General features: G+C 42.3%; 1 protein-coding gene across 1 annotated transcript in view; it reads right to left on the bottom strand.

The window, feature by feature from the left end:
• The window catches only part of Rock2 (Rho associated coiled-coil containing protein kinase 2), a 112,904-nt gene extending 91,716 nt beyond the window's left edge, over window positions 1-21,188 (bottom strand). Inside the window, exon 1 of the mRNA XM_063254297.1 lies at window positions 20,739-21,188. Within this exon, the coding sequence (XP_063110367.1) occupies window positions 20,739-20,879 (141 nt within the window). The 5' untranslated portion in view covers window positions 20,880-21,188. The remainder of the gene's footprint in view (window positions 1-20,738) is intronic.
• Window positions 21,189-21,392: the final 204 nt, after the last annotated feature.

Here is a 21,392-nt window from a genome sequence, read left to right on the forward strand (position 1 = left end):
CACAAAAGGAAAGACTTGACAAACTGAAAGGTTATATAAACAAGAGCTTATTCTCTCTCTAGTTTTGGCATCTCTGCTGCTATTGAATTTTTCTTTAAGGTGTGCAATTTTCGTATCACTTAAGAGAGAACTGGTAAAACAGGTCCTGCAACACCAAGGCTTTAAAATTATTTTACCATAACAAATAATAAAAATCAAATTTCTGTTTCTTTTAGGTTTTTGGGGGGGTACTGGGGATCAAACTCACAACTTTGTGCTTACCAGGAAGGCACTTATGCTGCAGAGCTAAATCCCTAGCCCTTTCAAATTTGAGATAGGACCTCACTCTGTAGCCCAGATTGGCCTCAAACTTGCAGCAATCTTCCTGCCTCAGCCTTCCAAGTACAGAGATCACAGGCAAGCGCCACCGTGCCTGGAAAACATAAATGCTTTAATTTTTGCCATGCTTTGGCTTTCCAGAATGTGCCATGTGTCCTGTGGTTGCTATTATGTCATTCCAAAATAGTAGGCTGAAACAAAATATGAGATTGGAAACTAAAAACTGCATTAAAATCAATGAATTCACACTTAGAATATGCTAAAAGAACCAAGCTGTTTTCCTCACATCATAAGTACAGTAACTGAAAGGTAACCTTTCCATGACAGAGGCTGTGGCACCGAACAGCTGGAGGCTGCCCCTCATGTACAGCTGTGCCCCTTATGGCCCACCCCTTAATTACTTCTGGTACAATTTATGGTGGGATTCAGTTTTCCAGGTTTAGAAATACTGAGGATGAGGACGGATGCAAACTAAAAGACATCTTAACTTACACCAATTATGAACTAAAAACTACTAATTTAGTTATCTCTGTACGACAGCTCCAAAATCAAATGATTAATTTACTAACCCAGAGGATCTCAGAAAAAAAAACATTTAAAACAAAGGAATTGGAAAAACTTACTTAAGGATTTTTTTTTAAAAACCTGTGATTTTGAGTTTGGCCTGACTTGAACGGAATATTAACTATGCTATCATCTAACTACATAACTTCTCTAAATCTCAACAGCACTGATAAAACACATAAAAACGTAACTTTGTTAAGACTGCTGTATAAAAGAAAGGAAATACAACTTCTATAAAACACCAGGCACATACTTAAGAGAAACTCTATCAAGGTTAACAGCATTAATTTTATAAAACTGGTTTTTCAAGTTGCCTCTCCTATACATTTCTAGACACTTTATTTTCTCAGCAATATTAAAGAAATAATGATTCTTTTAAGTATCTCAGCAGTTTGGATTGGTTCAGCTATAAAAGACAGAAAACCTACCAACCAGTGAGTGCCTTTGTTTCGTGTGCAAAATCTGCAGGTCAATGAAGCTGCCCCATTGATATGGGGCCGGGAGGCACAGGTGCCAGCCCTCACTGCACGCTAGGCTTCCCAATTGACTGACGGGAGGCAGGCAGGGCAGCACCTTGAGGGAAACTGCAGGAACGCGCTCATTCACACTGGCTTCCTGCAGGGCCCTTCCTGGACACTACTCACCAAGCGCTGGTGCTCAGTCCGCTAACCCACTAGTCCCTAAAGCACTCATACCACCAATCAGACACAGCCACACACACTGCTAAACACAGCATTTATTTCACACAGCCAAACTGCATGTGTATGCCTACTTTTTCAATTTTTAAAATCAGAGTTGGGCATAGTGGCACACACCTGTGGTCCCAGCACTCTTGAGGCTGAGGCAGGAGGACTACTGCAGCCTACACTACAAAGCCAGATCTGTCTCAATCAACCATCAGTCAGTCAGACCTGATTTTTTTTAATGGCACTGTCTTCATACAGTTGTAATTAGTTGGATTAAATCTCATCTTAATTCAACATTTAAATATAAAGAAGACACCAACACTGGGGTCCTTTGATGAGATCATCAGGACAATAGCAAACATTCTATGTCACGTGCCAGCAATGTGCTAACACTTCACATAAATTACAGTGGGCACAAAATAAATTTATTTCATATAAATCTTACTCTAGTCAGATACGTTTTTACTTAATGTCCATGGGATTTCCTTTGAGATACCTACTCTACTCTAACCTTAAAAAAAAAAAAAAAATTTGAACCACCACTAAAAAATAAGCAAGACACTGCTTTTGAAGATGCTGGATATCTATCAGTGAGAGAGGAGTCATAGGTCAGCCTCAGTTTGCCACTGTTCACCAAATGAAGATGTCTCTCCAAGAGACTGTCACTCCAGAGGGTACTGACCATGCAAGTAGCCTGCCTGGCTGAGGAGCGGAGCTGGAGGCCCAGGGAGGAGAGGACACAGAGAGAAAAAGACAGATGTGTGGGGGTGGGGGGCCCAAGACTTGGGAGGAACTCTCAGTGCATCTGAGTGATGAGATAGGGAACAGTTCTGTCATTTTAGCCAGAAGGAAATCCTTACGGGACCTGACAGCCAGTACTTGCCATACTGTGTTTTCTGCTGCTGTACCAGAATAAATAAGCTGCTTACCTATGGTCAGGAAGTCCAGGGCCAAGGGGTGAGTCTGGGGAGGCCCCCCACGCCACATTGTACACGGAGAAAGGTGAGACAGCACAGGCACATGAGGAAGTCTCTCCCTGTGCGTCAGGACCCAACTCCCCACAGAAGCATCAATCCACTCCTTAGGCAGAGCCCTCGAGCTCATCACCTCTGAGCACTGCTAGCATAGCAAAGTTTGCCAGGCATTTGGGTGGAGACATTCAAACCATAGCAAGAGAAGAGACCAAGATGGCGGAGCAGGAAGCAGCAGAGACTGAGAGTGGCCGTCCAGACATTGGGATACAGCATGGTAAGAAAGACAAGGAGGCAGGAAATGGGTCCCCTGGACCAAGAAGAATCTAAAGTGCAAAACTGAAGCCCACAGACAGTGAAAAGAGAAATTCTAACAAAGGAGGTGGCCAGCCGCGCTTCTTCCAAAATGGAACTCACAGCATGAGAGGAACAGCTCAAACCTGCAGGCCCAGAGTGATGCTGGTGATACCAGAGGCCTCTACAGAGGGGCATGGAGGTGGAGGGGAGCAGTAGACGCTCAGGACTGCACTTACTAGAGGTGAGGGCAGAGGACTGTCTTTCCGCATGTGACAGTGACTGGTCAGAGGCCATCCTGGAAGAGGGGCTGCATGAGCTGGGAACCCAGAACTGCTGCCTTTTCCAACTAGCAGCTCCCAGCTGGGTTCAGACCTAAGAAAGAAGCTCGGAAGGCAGGAGCCCAGTGAATTTGGCCTCAGGGCAGGTCTGCTGAGATTACCCTCTGCCCTGCCAGGAAGCCACTGCGGGCTTGCTGGGAGAGATCTGCACAGATCGGACTCGTCTCCACAGGGTATCTACTGTGGTAAAACCAGAAAGAACCCTGGAAGTGGGCTTCTTTTTTCCTTTCTTTTCTTTACTTTTTTTCTCTTACTCCTTCATTGTTTGATCTTGTTTTTGTATGAGTATGAACATGGTTCCTAGACTCTGTTGTTTCTTACATCTCTTCCATCTCTCTTTCCCACTAGTCTTCTGCACCAGTTTCCCAAAGTTAGCATGATTCTCGTTTGTCCTCCAACCTTGCTTCTAACCTCTTCCTCTTCTTCCACTTCTCTACTTTCTCCTTAATCCATTTTAAATACAAACCATGGAGTATTCAAAAGGATTCTGCTTCAGTAACATGGAAAACTCAACCCTAGATTAACTGTTCTCTATATGCACAAGAAAACACGGACACAGAGGAATAAACTGCAAAAATTACAACTATACCCTCCAAGGATGAATTACAACTACATCTAGCTCAAGGCCATTTACAGAAATACAAAATCTCTACCACTAAAAAAATATTAACTAGTAATGTCTGACAACGAATAAAAAATTATCATATAAGCCAAGAAACAGAAAATGTTGAGCAGAAAAAAGTGAACTGAAACTAAAGGGAAATAACAAACATGACATAAATAATAAGAACATTAAATAGAGGCCAGGGATTTAGCTCAGCAGCATAAGCACCTGCCCCTGGCCAAGTGTGAGGCCATGAGTTCTATTTCCGGCACACAAAAAAAATTAAAAATAAAAAGAACATTAAACAATAATAACTGTATTCCCTATATTCCGAAGGTTATAGGGCACTAAAAAATATCTGATAAGCATGGCATGGTGGCTCACGCCTGTAATCCCAGCACTCTGGAGGCTGAGGCAGGAGGATCGTTGGGAGTTCGAGACTAGCCTGGGCTACAAAGTGAGCTCAAGGCCAGCCTGAACTGCATAGCGAGACCCTGTCTCAAAAAGACAAAAAAAAAAAAAAAAAAAGCCTGATAATAGTTCAACATGGATGAATCTTGAAGACATTATGTTTGTAAACTAGACACAGAACAGCAAATAGTATACACCTTTATAGGAGAGACACACACACACACACACAGAAGTGCATGCATATGTAAATTAGAGGTAAAAAATACAATAAAGGATATAGGCGTGTCAGCACCTTACTTCCTAATGACAGCAGCAATAACTGCAGAAGACAGGGAGTCACTGCTGAATAGCTACAGTATTTCTGCTTTGGGTGATGAAAATGTTGCAGAAACTGGCAGTTGCACAATACTGTAAATGCAATTACTGCCACCTAACTGTGAGCAGAAAGATTCAAGAAACACTGAAAATGTTCAATAGAGACATGTGCAATATAAAGAGGATACAGATCAACATTCTAGAGTTAAAAGTACCATGTGTAAGGTTTAAAATATACTGGCTCATCCTAACAAGGAGTTAGGAACTGTGGAAGAAGCAACAGAGGACCCTAAGACACCGTGAGAAGGATTAAGAAAACGAAGTACAGGGACACAGAGACAAAATGAACAAACTCTGTACGCTACAGAGCCGCGTGCAGCCAACTAATAGATATGTAATGGAGTCACTAGAAAAGAAAAAAGAAGAGCACAGAAAAAAATTATGTGAAGAATAAGAGTTCAAAATCCCATTATGTGACAAAAGCTATTATAGATCAAGTTGTTCAACCAATACCAAAGATGAGTAATATAGATAACAGCAAAGCATATCATAATCAGGTTGATTCAAACCAGTCAGAAAAAGAAATTCGCAAAAGAGGGGGGGGGGGACAGGACATATGCAAAAAAGAGCAATACCACACCATCAGAACACAGTGGAGACTGGAGCCACTTCTTCCAGAAACTCTCCAACATGATCCACATATAAGAGGAACTCACTGCAGGTTCCCTAGGCCTTATGGAAAATATAAGGCCACCCACATGCAAGTTGGCAAGAAAAATGATCCTGAAGACATTAAGGCCCTGTTCAAAAAGGAGTATTACTGCCAGGCATGGTGGCACATACCTCTAGTTCCAGTACTTGGGAGGCTGAGACAAGAGGACTGCTAATAGATGGTTCTTTACAAACAATGTAATGGTGATACTCTTTGCCAAGAGAATCAATGTATCAATATTCCCACAAACACAATGACATTTCCCATTCAAAAAAAAAAACAAAACAAAAAAACAGGTCAGCTCTGCCAGCCTCATTTAATTTTATATAAACATGCTCTTTGCATCTGACATAAATCTGACTGGTTTTCAATGTGAAAATAAAATATAAAAACTATTCTTGGTTATTTCTAAAGTGCACTTGTCTCTAATCCTGATGTAACAAAAATATATATGATGATCAGTATTTAGTAACTTTTCTTCATATGGTAAGTTTCAAAGCACAGAACAACACAGCAAAATATCATGTTCTGCACAGAAATACCCTTTTTTTTCCACATCTTCTTGCCATCCTTGTCACCATGTGAGAACAACTCTGTAGCAACCAGCTGGACTTTGTATCTCTCCCATCATGCACAAGAATGCTACATTTTCTAGGATCTGAATTTTCAACAACCCAGAATTACTGTATTTTGTAAATGGAAGTACCACGAAAAAAAAAGAATGATGTCTTTTGTTTGCAAAGACTACCAGAGCAATGTGAAAATATTTCAGCAGATATCATGTGGCAAATTCTGGGGGTGAGGCTAGGACTGGAGCCCACAAATTATCTCAGGGTGAACTTGGAGCTCCAAGTGCTGCTAGTGCGGCGGCCAGTCAGGGCGCACAGGAAATGTTCCACACACTCTAGCACCGAGATAGCTTCAGGGCACGTGTGGGCCACAGAGATCAGGAAGAGGAGGAAGCAGAGGTAGGTGCAGCTAGGTTCCACTAAAGCCCCCTCCTGCACACAGAGCAGCATACTCGGAGAGCCAGAGGACAAGCGGCAGAGTATTCCCAGGAAGTCAGGGCATGATAAACAAATATAAAGCAAAGACGTCTAGTTTAGGGGGAAATAAACCCTGAAGCAGTACTTTTAGAAAAGACAAAATATAAATTATCAATCTAACACAAAATAACCCCAGAAACTAGGAACTGAAAATTGTTTTACAGATGGAAAAGCACCCGGTCTTTGCAGCCGAGCGGGAGGACTGAGGCAGGGAGGCAGGGCTTGGAAAGCTTCGTGGAGAACGAGGGCGAGCAGCCCCCAGGACTCAGCACCAGGTAACTCCCAGGGCCCCCGCTGTCCGCTGCCCTGTGAAGAAGAACCAGACTGGGCCGCTCCGAAGGCCTGCCACCTCGGTTTCCCTCAGGTAGCCTGCCTGCGTGCCCACAGGGTGTCATTCTGTTTTATTCGAGTGCTGAAGTTTTTCTTTTTTTTCCTCAGCCCAAGCTCACTCCACAGAGCCAGTTTCTCCCTTACTCTCACTTTTCAAATAAACTTTGTCACTGTTTATTTTGTGCAATTCTTCTTCCCAAGAGGTGAGCACCCCAAAACCCAGTAATAGGATCATACCGAAAACAGAAAGTTTTCTTGTATGTATTCATTTTATTTTTTCAATCCCCAATTTTATATCACTGCAAGTTTTTTAAATGACAAGTTTTGGACCAGGGATTTAGCTCAGTGGTGTAAGCACCTACCTGCCAAGTGTAAGGTCATGACACCTTCCCCTCCCCGTGCCAAAAAAAAAGATAGGACATATAGACACCTATAGGCTGATAAATGGTTGAGTAATTACAGATGCCACTGTGGCCCTTCCCAATTTAAGGTTGAAACGCCAGCCTTGGTACCTCAGAATGTGACTTAACTCAGAGATGAGGTCCTCAAAGAGATGACAAATTTAGAATGAGATTATTAGGCTGGGCCCTAATCCACCACAGTGTGGCTTTACAAGAAAAAGAGAGGGGGCTGGGGATTTAGCTCAGCGGCATAAGAACCTGCATTGAAAGCAGGCAGTCGTGAATTCGATCCCTGGTACTGATAAAAACGAAAAAGACAAAAAAAAAAAAAAAAAAAAAAAAGAAAAGAAAAGGAGATTAGGACATACATATAAGTTCCCGTTGCCTCTTAGTGGTATCATTACCATTTTTACTTTTATCACAGCTCAGTCCAGAAGAAAAGACTTGGCAATACCTCAATGCCAATGAGCTACTCTCTTAATCAGTCGAGATTACAAGCAACAGCAGGTCTTCTCATATCAATTTTTGACAATCTGAGAGACAATGTTGCTTATCACCAATAATGAGAAAGTTCAGCGCAAACAGGGAGGAAATTGCTGGGTGTGGTGGCATGCGCCTGTAATCCCAGCACTGGGAAGGCTGAGGCAGGAGGATCATTGCAAGTTCGAGACCAGTCTGGGCTACAAAGTGAGCTCAAGGCCAGCCTAAACTGCATAGAGAGACCCTATCTCAAAAAGACAAGAAAGAAAAAGAAAAGATACAAAAAACAAAAACCAGGGAGGAAATTAGACAAAAGTCCAGGATTTTGATGGTAGCATCAGATTTCTACACACATCCTTAAACATTCCACACAAACCCTTAAAAGACATAAACAATGATCATGTACTGTTCTTGGATTACTCATCATACTAGAGATCATCAATGAATGTCATTCATGCTTTCTCGGCTTGTAGACATGGAGGAGAAAATGGTACTAAACTCTTTCCAAGAACACTGAAGGTTAATGTTAAAATAATACTGCTAATTAGAAAGTAAGTATGATAATGAGAAAGGAATGCTTAGAAATTACTAACAATGACTTTTCCAGTTCTGCCATTTAGCAAAGGCATTACACTAGACAAATTATTTAATCTCTCCAAACCTCTATCATCTTCATTCAAGAAAATACGAATATCTACTCTACATATTTCATCAATTATTACATAAAACAGGATAACATATGCTCAGTAAGATATTAACCCTAAAGACACAAGTCTAAGCTACAGAATAAGTGAATCTTTCTGAAAGAACTGGGTGAAAATGTACCCTTTACATTTTATTTTGAGACAAGCTCTTCCCAACTCACCTCATTACTTAGGCTGGGCTTTGACTTGCAATCCTCCTGCCTCAGCCTCCCAGAGTGCTGGGGTTACAGGTATACATCACCTTACCCAGTGTTGCTGTTCTTTGGGAAGAGCTGGGAGGATTTTTCAGGATTCTGTTTTTCGGTGCTGGGAACTGAACTAATGGCCAACACTGAGCTACAACCTGGGCCTCTATTCACTACTTGGACTCTGATACAACGTTTAACACAGCCAGGTAACAGGTTCCTTATGTTTGCAAAAAGTATGCAGCCAACTCTATTCTACCCAGAAGAGATGATTTTTTAGAATATTTGACACCATATCTGAATTCAAAGTATCTCTACATATGGAGTGTTTCTAAAGATCATGTTGTCTTTTTAGAGCACTCTGGCAGTTCTCAGGAAACTCAAGAGGCAGGTACAGAAACACCCCACGGGGCTGGGGATTTAGCTCAGCAGCATAAGCGCCTGCCTTGCAAGTAGGCAGTCGTGAGTTCGATCCCTGGTACCGATAAAAACAAAAAAGACAAAAAAAAAAAAAAAAAAAAACACAAACAAACAAAAAAAGGAATACCCCACATACCCTTTGGTCCCCACACACACAGCTTCCTTCGTCAACATCCCCTATAAGAATGGTACATTTTCCATAAAGTGATAATCCAAAATAAACCCAAAGTCCATAGTTTACATTAAGATTCACTCTCAGGGCTGTGTATTCCGAGGCTTCACACAAATGGATGCCACCACTAAGTAGCACACATAGGATCTTCACTGTCTTGAAGATCTGGGCTCCACCAATTCCTGTCTTCCTTATAATCACCCCTCTTTCTACTACCTCTTTCCTCTTCCAAAACACTAGGGTACCAGAGTCTGACCTTACCATACAATTTAGCAAGAGGGCTTGGGATTAACCAAGAGGAGCTGAAAATTTATGCCCACACAAAACCTACACAGATGTTTACAGTCATTTTATTCACTACTGCTAAAACTCAGAATCAACCAAGACGTCCATCAGTAGTAAAGGGATAAACTGTGGTACACCAAACAATAGAATATTATTTGCCAATAAAAAGAGTGAACTACCAGGCCATAAAAAGACAAAGAAGGAATTTAAGTACCTATCAGAAAGTGAAAGAGGCCAATCTAAAACGAACAATTATTTTTAAAAAAATAAATAAATAAAAAAGAACAATTATTTTGATGTCACTGGAAAAATGACACAGAAATCTAATGAATTAGTAAAGCACGCCTTCATAGCAGTACCTGCCATATAGTAAGAAACACACATCCTGTTACTATTGCTATTGGTAATGACTAATGGTACATCATGAAAACTCTCAGGGTGACAGGTCTCAAACGCCTATCATTAACCCCTGCTTTAGTTTTCTGTAGCTTAAGAAAGTTCTGTGTCCAGTATTTATACTCCCATTTTTCCATGAGCCAACTACATTATCCACATTTCCCACAGGAGAAATGCTCATAAGAAAGCATGAGTTCATTATCAGAGACCTATACTTGATGCACTACTCACCAGAAAGCCCATCTGAGTTCTATAAGCAAATTGTCCACTATAATAAATATGTAATTAAGTCAATTTCTGAAAAACATTATTATAAACATTTGTCTTCTATATCCAGAATCTGACAGCAAACCAAACAATAACACTGCAGAAATTTTTCTGCATACTGTTTGATGGTTAATATTTAGAAAGTTAGCATTCTTATTTTCATTTTAAGCAGGAACTACATTTAAGGGGGGGAACCCTTGAAAATGTTAAGAAAAACAGTTCAATTTCTAATAAAAATCTATTTTAAATGCTTGGAATGTGGGAGAAAGGGAGGAACAAGTAACAAGAGAAACAGGGCTGGAAAAGTAAGAAGTTGGACCATGAAATTTTTCTAAGCAATGAACTTTCCCCCAGTGAGTGCTTAGTCACTTAAGTGTTTTCCAATAGGGAACAGCACAAAGAGATCTACATTCGGTAGTGCAGAACCTGGCTGCACAGAAGAAAATGAGTAGAAGGTTAGCAGAGGGAACGGGAGATGAGAAACTATAAAAACACAGAAATAACAGGATGGCCATGGAACAGGAAAGCAGCAGGGTGTGGGAGCGTAATGAGTTGTTTTTAGGCGGTAACATTGGCAGGGCCTGGAGACTGAACACGAGGTCAAGGATGACCGATACCCAGATTTCTGGCTTGGTTCACAGCAAAATGGATCCTGAAAACAGCACCAAGACCAGCAGAGTTGGGGCCTCAGCGGAGAAAGAGCACCCCTGCAGACAACCTGCTCTTTAAGTATCTGCCACATGTGGCAGAAGGTCCAGGAGGGCACTGGACATGGAAGCCTGTGCTCAGAGGCGAGCACTCGGACAGAAACAATGATGTCACCAGTACATAAATGACAAAGAAAGTCCTGGGGAAAAACACAGACCCAAAAAGGCAGAATAACTGAGGCCTCTTGCTAGGGCTATGTTGCTGTTTTTGCTGTTCTCTATGTTTTGGGTGAAACCTGAGCAAAATGAGAAAGCAGCAGAATTCAGAGATGGAAAGCAGTGTGTTTATATCAGCAGGAAGGGGAACGAGGCCCATGGAGCAGCTGGAACAGGGCCCAATGCAGTGACAGGCACTGCATCCACTGGACCGGAGGACGAGCAACTGGTGCACCAGAGATACGCTGTGAGTCCAGGACCAGGAGAGGTGAGGGATCTCCTTTCACTGTCACTTCCAGTCTTCCCACGAAACAGGAAGATCACTGGTGGAGGAGACTTTGTTTCCTAAGTTTAAAGAATATGCTTAAGGGCCGGGGACATAGCTACACAGCACAGTAACTGCCTGGCAAGGGCAAGGTCGTGAGTTTGATTCTTGGTATGGAAGGAAGGAAGGAAGGAAGCAAGCAAGCAAGCAAAGAGGGAGGGAGAGAGGGAGAAAGAGAGACAGCGGAGAGATATGATCCTGTAATCTTGTTCCTTAGAATTTTCCCAAGAGAAATGAGAACATATGTCTTCATTAAATTCATTCACAGAATACAGCCATGCAATGGAATACTACTCGGCGATCAAAAAGAACAAATGTGACACCATATATACAACACACTCAACTTCAACATTATGCTGGGAGATAGGCACAGGACTGTGTATTATCTGATTTCACTTACATGGAATTTATACGAACAATGAATTTACAGAGACAGAAAGCAGGTAAGCAGCTGGGCCATCAACTGCACTATACCTGCCAACAATTCCCAGGGATTCCTACAAGTACTGTACTCACTGGGTCTGCTCTAAGTCTAACAAAGAATGCCATAATCCTAACTCTTCTATTACTATTTCACATACGATAGATCCAGAACATGAAAAATTAAGAATTTACATTTAATGGCCAGGGATATAGCTCAGCAGCACAGCAGCTACCTGGTAAGTGCAAGACCGTGAGTTCAATTCCTAGTACCAAAAACAAACAAAAGAATTTACATTTATTAGAAAAAGACACATGGTACAAACATTAACCAGGCCAGAGCCAAATAAAAATACCAGTAATGAGAAGGCATATCTAAAAATTTTTCAAAACAGTCATTCAATGTGATTTGTGATGATACTCTGGGTTCCTCATCAAATTTCTTCTGTCCTTTGACTCTGTCCCTAATTTTGTTGCTGAACAAATCCTGTCTTACTATTAATAGCATCCAATGTGACAGTTTGAAGGGCTCCACCCTGGAACACACCGCAGAGCTCCATCTGTCCTTCTTCCTGAAGCCCAATCACCTGGGTCCCTAAGAAGGAACTGAACACCATTAACCAGAAGGAAAGCGCTGGGGACACAGATGACACAGAAGTGCTAAGGGCTGTTCCGCCCACACTAAGTGTCTATACTTCACCTAAAATGCAAAATAAAATTAGCTGAAATCTTTTCCAAGACACTGTTTCATCACAGCCCAAAAAATGTCCACATTAGTTTACTTTCCTAGCGCCCTTCATCCAATTCTACTCTCCAAAGCCATCGTCCTCGGCAGAGATGGATGTCCACACTTCTTTCCTGTGCTGAGGTGAAAACCAGCATCAAGAACATAGGACAGGTGTTTCTTTGGGGTCTTCATGTCTGCAGCACACAGTGCTCCTAACCAAGCTGCCTGTAAAAACAGCGAGTGCACTAAGCCTTACCAACATCACTTGAGAGACAAGGAGACAGCAGCCCTGCTCTGGCAGTTTCCATCTACACAAACCACTGCTGACAAAGGCTCTTCTGTTCATCACTTCTGTGCACACACACACCGCCCGGATAAGGGAATGCTAGCTCCACATCACTAACGCCTTAAAAAGAAAATCTCCCATCTCTTGCTGCATAACGAAAGAAATCTGAAACTCCTAGAAAACAGTGAAAATCAAGACAGTAAAAACAAAGTAGTGAATCAACTGTAATAAAAAATATAACTCATTTTTAGATCTCCAAGCCCTAAAATCACTAAGACTTAAACTTCCTTCCCTAAACAATGATCAATAAAGAATCCAAAAGGAATTCTAGCGTTTCCTGTCAACATACTTACACCCCCACACAAGTGCTTTTCACAAAAGTGAGGGTCACTTAGACCAGCCAAGGGCAGAACCTTGCACTACAGATACAAAAAAGGGGTGGGGTGCTGGGGATTTAGCTCAGTGGCATAATCGGCCTGTCTGGCAAGCTTGAGGTGGTGAGCTGATCACCAGTATTAAAAAAAAAAAGGAAAAATATCTACAGACTCGGACCATACTTTAAAAGGGAAGAGGAACACAGAAAAAATGCAACAAGTATGCTCCTGATCAGGGACAAGTGAACACTGCAGTTCAAGTGTCACCACGATTCAAAAAGTTAACAGTAAGCTCCATCCATCTGCGGCCTGCGAGGACTTGGTGAGGGAAAGGGCTCTTTGGTGTTACTTTCTAGAGCTATAGTCGCACTAGGTCATTCCCAGTCACTTCAGTCCATCTATATGCACTTCAAATGTCACTACAAAACAGCTTTCAATGTACAGGTGGTCCCCAGCTTACAAAGATTCAATTTAGGTTTCTCAACTTTCCTATGGTGCACAAGCAATACACAAACTGTAGAAATTGCACTTGAGTTTTTATTTATCCCACAGCAAAACTCTTTGCCCCAGGGAGCTCCCAGTCAAATAGGAAATCAAGGGGCAAACAAGTGCACTGTGCTACTGAGCATACTTCAGTCAGTGCAAAGGATGCATTATTAAGTGCATTTTAGAATAAATTAGATTGGTAGGTACCAAGGAAACACAAAGTCTACCTATCAGTGCACTGATAGATAAAAAGGTCCCAAAGTAAACCAAGGAGATAAGAAAAAAGTACTTTCTTTAAAAACGATGCTGGAGGGCTAGGAATATAGCTCAGAAGTGCAGCACCTACCCAGCAAATACAAGGTCCTAAGTTTGATTCCCGGTACAAAAAAAAAAGGTGTTGGGCAATCTCAATAACCAAATAGTCATTTAAAAAGGAAAAAAAAAAAAAAACATACCACACACTAACTTTGGCTTGAAATATAACCAAGACCCTAAAATAAGACTTAACCATAAAGCTTCCAGAATGTCTTCTGAAATAGGCCCTAATTGGGCAAAAAAAGCAACCACCACCCTCCTGCCCCCATTGCACTGAGCTTTGTCTCAGCCCTTTTTAATTTTTTAATTATGAGGCAAGATCTCACTAAACCTCAAAGTTCCCCTGATTGAGCTTGAACTTGTGATCCTCCTGCTTTAGCCTCCCAGAGTGCTGGGATTATAGGTATACACCACCATGCCCAGAAAAAAAACCTTTTTAAACAGACATTCTACGGAGAGAAAACTTCCCTACACACTCCTTTTTTTCTTTTTAGACAGGCTCTTGCTATGTAGTCCAGGCTAGTCTTAACTCACTATGTAGGTCAGGTTGGCCTCAAACTTGTGACAATCCTCCTGCCTCATCCTCCCAGAGTGTTATAACTACTGGCATTCTGGCTAATCCAGTACTTTTAAACTGGCAAAAATATCTTTAAAGCTGACTCACAAAGGAAGATATATATATATACATGAGTCATTAGTCACCAAGGATATGTAAATTACAATCACAAGGAGTTATCTGCCCACCACAGAATGGCTCCAGTGGAGTGTTAGGGAGGGTGTGCGGCAACTGGAGCTCCAACTGGAGCTCCCAGCCACACTGAGGGGAATAGTGTAACGCTGTGAAAAAGACCTAGCAGGGCCAAGGATTTAGCTCAGCAGCATAAGCGCCTGCCTGGCAAACACAAGGTCATGAGTTTGAGTCCTGGTACCAAAAAAAAAAAAAAAGACTTGGCAGGGTCCTCAGAGCTAACATACACTGACTGATCCTACAACACAGCAATTCTACATCAGATTATACATCCAAGAGAAATACAAACTTGTGTCCATAAGGACATGCTACCAATTGTTCATGGCAGCTTTAGAAAGAGTCAAAGTATACATTAGTAAAACAAAAACATAAAACAGCCAGGTGTTCATAAATAGGAAACAGCTCAACAGACTGTGACTGACTTAGTATGGAACAGAATACAAGCCAGCAAAAAAGTGCATTTTGCTGAGCCACATGATAACATGAATGACTCTATACTAACCTAAGGAAGCCATGTGCTAAAATACATACTGTGTGATTCCCTGTGTGTGAAATTCTACAGACAAAAGTAATCTTCAGGAATCATCCCTAAGAGAATGGAGTGTGCAGTTAAAAAAAAAAAAAAAAAAGGAAAATTTAAAAAGAGCATAATTTCTGGCTTGGTAATAAGAATCTGTATTTTGGTAAGGATTTGCATCATATGTGCATCTGTCAAAACTCATTCATGATACAATTAAGACCTGTGTGTTTTGTTCCTTGCAAATTTAAACTTTTAAAAACCTAAACATAATGCTGGGTGTGGTGGCACACTCCTGTAATCCTAGCACTTGGGAGGCTGAGGCAGGCAGATTGTTGCAAGTTCAAGACCAGCCTCAACTGCATAATGAGACTCTGTCTCAAAAAGACAAAAAAGGGCTGGGGATTTAGCTCAGTGGTGTAAGTGCTCACCTAGTAAACATGAGGTCACGAGTTCAATCCAAAAAAACCACTTAAAACACATATTGCAAGCTGAAATGTTTAAATGAAACATACTGTTACTCTAATTTGCTTTAAATGAACCAAAAACACAGTAAAATAGCAATTAGGCTAGGCATGGTGGCTCATGCCTGTAATCCCAGTACTCAGGTCGCTGAAGCAGGAGACTCCTATGAGTTTAAGGCCAGCTTCAGCTACATAGTGAGTTCAAGGTCAGTCTGAACTACATAGCAAAACCCTGTCTCAAAGAAAAAAGAGCAATTCAGTGCTCATTGTATGGATGCTCACTGTAAATTCTCTCACCTTTGCCATTCTTTCAATGTTTTATAATGGTGAAAAATTTAAACTCTATTATATTATGCCAAACCTATCTTGAAATTCAGCAGTTCCACTCCCAGATATATACCTGGTCTTCAGAAATTCTTTCTAAGAATGAGCTTAGGTCCCAGCCACATTTTCCACAACAGAAAAAAATATATAAATAGCCATCAAGTAAACTGGAGCTACATGATCTATGATGGCCATGAAAATGACACAACCTGCAGTGTGAGTGACAAAACACAACTGTGAGTAAAAAAAGCAAATCACAAAGATAGATAATTAACAGTCACAGATTTTTTAAAAAGACAAGTAAAATTATATTAATAAAACATTGTTCAGGGACTTGCACAAATGTAACCTGTGAAATGAAGCAAAAGAACTGTAAAACTTGCAGATTAGCAGCTAAGCAGATGCCAACCTGAACCAAGCAGCAGCACTTAAGTGACTTTGACAGGTTAGTGCTGCATCTATAGTGTAACTTCGTTAGTGGTTTTCATGCTTCAAAACTGAACCTGGATGCTATATTCTTTTATATCTCAGAACTCAAAATAGGGAAGGAGTACCTTCCAACCATGCCTCAGCAAAAACAAATTAGGCCTTATTATAGTTTGTATCTAGATGTTCCCCCAAAGCCTCATGGGTTCACAGGTGGGGCTTTTCAGAGATGGTTCCATTTGGGGAGTACAAATATGGATTAAGGGTGTGGGATCAAATCAGTGCACTGATTGGTTGGGCCGAGTTCTGGGTGTGGATAGTGCCAGGCACCACCCAGGAGGCTTGAACCTGGGATGCAACAAATAGCTGCTGCTGCTGCCTAACAACCCTTCTAAGAACTGTTTCTCTTCTGCGATGTCCCTCTGCATGACACCCTGAGTTGAAATCAGACAGCAGAGACTGAAATCTTTATAAACTATGAGCTACAATAAACTCTGCCTGCCTCCTTTCTACCTCTGAGTCTTGGGTATTCTGTCTCAACAACAACAAAGTAACAAAGACATGTTTCAAGATAATTATCCATTATTCTTTATTACTATTCAGATGTCCACCAGTCTATGTTTCCTTTATTAGTCCACCCTGGCTGTACTGTACTTACAAATTTGAAACAGGAGGTTGTTTATTTGTTTGTTTTATAAAAGTAACATAGTATTTATACCGTGTGTTTCCCAAAGTTCTGTTGGGAATCTGGAGCAGCATCCTGAAATCAAGTGCATGAATGTTTCTCCAATGAAAGCTATTACTATCTACACCAAGAGAGACGCAGGGCCTAAACATTCTAACATCAGATCAGGTCAAATGTCACCAAGGAAACCTTAGCAAAAACTTGGTTTTCAGTTTATACATTGTATAAACTGAAATTGATGTATAAATTTTATATATCACATTTGTAAACAAGGAACCCTAGACCAGCAAAGAAACTCAACTTTATCTAAACAGTAAACCTTATGTATCACTTTAATTCATTTTCAAGATTTTCTATCAAAATGAAAGCTTTACCAGGTGTTGTGGCACCTGTAATCACTACACACAGGAGAACTGCTGAGCATTTGAGGCTAGCCTGGGCTACAAAGTGAGTTCAAATCCAAATCCAACCTGAACTGCATAGTGAAACCTTGTCTCAAAAAAGATGAAAAAGAGAGAGACAAATGTAAAATTTAAAATAAACTAATCCATAAGCTATAAATGTCCAACCCTTATTTCATCAAAGAAACACATATATGGGGCTGGGGATTTAGCTCAGCGACATAAGCGCCCACCTTGCAAGCAGGCAGTCGTGAGTTCGATCCCTGGTACTGATAAAAAAAAAAAAAAAAGAAACACATATATAAAACAATTTTCAACTTTTATTCTACTTCATTTTTATTGTCTCTTCATAATATTCTCATTTACTGTATATAGAGAGAAACTAATCATTTTAATTAGACAAACAGCCAACACCAAGCTTAAAGGAAAACCTATGTACTGTGGTAAGAAATATCATATGGTCTATGGATATAGTGACAGCACTCAAATTTTCTAAACCAGTGAAAATGGTATATCAATGTTTAATCACCTTTACTCACCCACACAAGTCTTAAGTAACAGTTTACCTAAATCCTACAGATAGATGACTGGTTTACTGTTGTAAAAAGTAAAGTAAGTCAAAATCCAGAAGCACAGACATTAGAAAGCCACTTCTCCAGCATAATGTTAAAACACAATTCTTTTTACCATAATAGGCTAGCACTGTGAAGATCAAGTCTTGACAACACAGTATAGGTACTTCCCTAAAGGTTTGAAGCACTGTAAAAGTGGATCTCCATAGCCCCTCTGCTCCACCCGAGTATTATGGAAGCAAATCTTTCTCAAAACCATTTTTACATTGTATCAAGCAGTTCACAATTGATACATTCTCTTCTGATTAATTTAAGCACCCATGAAATAATCAAGGCTTCTGCAGAGTAAAAAGGTAATTTGGTCTCCACATTGAGTCCCTTGGAATCCAGCTCCATTTAAGCACAGGGACTGCTAGCACTCTCATGATGGGTAAATCAAATGATAAGGACAAGCCCCCAACACTACATAACCATAAGGTTGTAAATGAAACCATTTTCTTTTTCAAAGAAAAGTTATAGCCATTAACTAAAGATACATCAAAGGCACCAAGAGATCTACATTTAAAGAGCACTCCCAGCACTCTCCCAGCACTCCATGTCCAGAGCTCAGAGCTGAGCATTTCAAGAGTTATCTGGGTAACTTTCTTCCACAAGTGGCTTGTCTTCTGGCCTGGGATACTGATAGCTTCACAGTTACTTCGGGCATGTGAATCCTTTTCCTTTGTCACTCAGGGCAGTGCAGCTCAGCGATCCTTCTCTGGGCTCCTGAAGGAAGAGAATGCTGCATGCTGTGTCCCCATTAGACTACATTCCCTAAGTTTTCTGTATTACACACAAAATATTTCCTAGAGCAAAACAAACAAAACCGATGTCCAGTAAAACAATGAGCAATTGTGAAATGCAGCTTACATGGTACAATTTCAAATCGTTAAAGTGATACCAATCATTCTTTCAACAGTATTTTAGGAAACAAAAGTTTTCATGGCATTCTTTCAAAAATTAATTTGCAAAGCTTCAGTGTGCAAAAGAGGAAAAGTTGTGGGAATGGATGGTTTGCACAGCAACATGAATGTATGTAATGCCACCCAAATGGACACTTAAAATAGCTGCCACATTAAAATTTTTATGTAATTGCTACCAATTAAAATTAATTCATTCTCCGATCTTTCACACAGTGAACTATACATAATTCAAAGTTCATTTTTTATAACTTTAAATTTTTTTTCAATTGTATAAACTTCCAAAAGAAGCACCAGAAACCTTTCTCCAAAGGCTCCCCTGAACCTGTTCTCTCTTCAGCCTGGCAAGGCCTCCTGCACTTCAAAATCACACATGCATTCACATTCAGAATGACATTCAAGCAACTACAAACAGCAGTAAAACGGTGCTGTTGAGCCAGCAACAGCGATGTCAACCTTGACACCGCTGATGTCACCTTAATAAATGTCTCTTGGTTGTCTCGAGCACTTAATAAATGGACTGGATTGTTTCCTGTGTATATGCAATGTTTTGATCTTAAAATGGTCATCTTAATAATTCAGAAAATACTAAAGCAAAATGTATGATCATATCACAAGTAGAAACAGCTTAGTTCCAAGCTGCGAATAACCCTAATAATTGTAATTAACACCACTATAAGACCCTAAGGGATGAAACTTAAGTGGAAACAAAACAATTACATCTGGAATTCAGTCTGAACTTCATGAATACTTGAGATTTATTAAGGATTGAGGTACTATTTTTAACTTAACTTTTTGGCCTTAGGTCAAAGTTTCACTAACAAAATACCAAAGTGAAAAATACAGGGAATAAGCTAGCATCAGTGTAAGCCTTCCAGGCAGCCAGTCGGATCCCCAACACTTTAACTGGAACCACAGTAAAAGCAAACACTCAACCAATGAGGAACACAGCACTTCCTCCATTTGGGTACAATTCGTCACATCGCTACACTGTGACACGACAGAGCTCGTCTCTACATTCTACACTTTGTACAGAAAGATACGGCACTCTCCAGTCAGTTCCTGTATTCTGACCAGACAGGACTGAGTCACTCTGCAAAAGATTCCAGAAACCTCAAAGGATAACCAACGGCCTCGGAAGAGAAGTCAGGCAGTGTCTTGGGAGAAGGTGGTTTTTCTCAGCTCAGTCGCTAGGTTTCTCCCAGTAGGACCCAGGACTGACCTTCGGATCTGGTTGTGGACGGTGTGCGCGCCCACCCTAACGCTAGCCTTCCAGGGCTCATGCAACAGCCAGAGGGCCCTTTCGCTCTCTTCTGTCCAAGACACAAGTCCGCACCACCTTTTCCTAGCGCTACCTCTCGGCTGCATTCTTAATCAAACTGTCTGTGAGAGCCAAAAGTCAATCCTAACAAAAGTAAGAAATGAGCCAGCACTCCGGATTGCATTTCCTTGAAAAACGCGTTTGCTTCATAATCGAGAGCCACCAGTGGCCTTTACGTGGTTTGAAATCTGGATTTCTAAGGGCGTCCCTAGGAAAGATAAGCCGCAGGGGACAGATTCATTCCTCTCCACGATTCAGACTGATATTTACTCATTTATTTATTTATGGCTCTGGCGCAACAATCTCGGGGAAAATTCAGTTTACATAAATTAAGACGCACTAACTACTAAGGAATGCTCGGAGACAACAGAAAACAGCCGAACTTCAAGAGCTCAAGATCCCCTACTAAAAGGGAGATGGTGGACGCAGAGTTTCGTCGCGCGCCCGGCTGGGCACTGCCCACGGTCATCTCGTACCCGGGCGGCGTGACACTGCGGCACCGGCTCTTCTGACTGGGGAGCAGGGCCGGGACCCAGCTTCTCCTCCCCGAACCTGCAGGTAGGTGGGAAGGAGGCGCGGGTGCTGCCCTGCCGCAAAGCGGGGGACCCCGGCCGGCCACCTACCAGCAGGCTGTCCACGTTGATGGGCGAACGCGGGTCCCGGAGTAGTGCGTCCAGCTTCCTGCGGCGGTCGGCGGCCCCGTCCCCGGGCCCGGCCTCCTCGGGGTCGCCGGGCATCTTCCCGGGCGGCGGGGCCCTGCTCATGCCGCCGCCTGGGGCCTCGCGCCGCCCCCGCGCCCCGGGGCTCGGCCCGGGCCCAGAGCCCGCCGCGGGGGCCGCGACTCGGGCCGGGTGGGGGCGCCGCTCCGAGGGCCCCGCTGGAGCTACGAGTGCGGGCGGCGTCCCCGCCCCTCCGCCCCACGCCTCGGGGCCCCCAGAGGCTGCAGCCCAGACTCCAGCGACTACAGCCGCCGCTCGACTCGCATGGTGGCCGCGGCAGCCTGCAGGCCTCGCGATGCCGCTCTCTTCACACGCGCGCCCGCTCCGCGGCCCTGCCCTGCTCGCGCGCCGCCGCTACCCAGAAGCCCCTCCGCCCGCCCCTCGCGCTAGCCCCGCCCACCGCCTGCGCGCGCACTTGGGCCCCGCCCACCACCCCTAGCTTCCGCCCTGCAGCGCCCGCCTCAGGTTCTCTTTTTTCCTGTGCGCTTCGCCGCGCTTTCTCTTCAAATCACCACCGCCGCCCCTCACATTTTGAGATCCCTGAGGGCTGTCGCGCCC

The sequence above is a fragment of the Cavia porcellus genome, unplaced genomic scaffold (assembly GCF_034190915.1).
Source record: "Cavia porcellus strain 051 isolate PalLab524CR breed Dunkin Hartley unplaced genomic scaffold, mCavPor4.1 scaffold_8, whole genome shotgun sequence".
NCBI classification, from domain to species: Eukaryota; Metazoa; Chordata; class Mammalia; order Rodentia; family Caviidae; genus Cavia; species Cavia porcellus.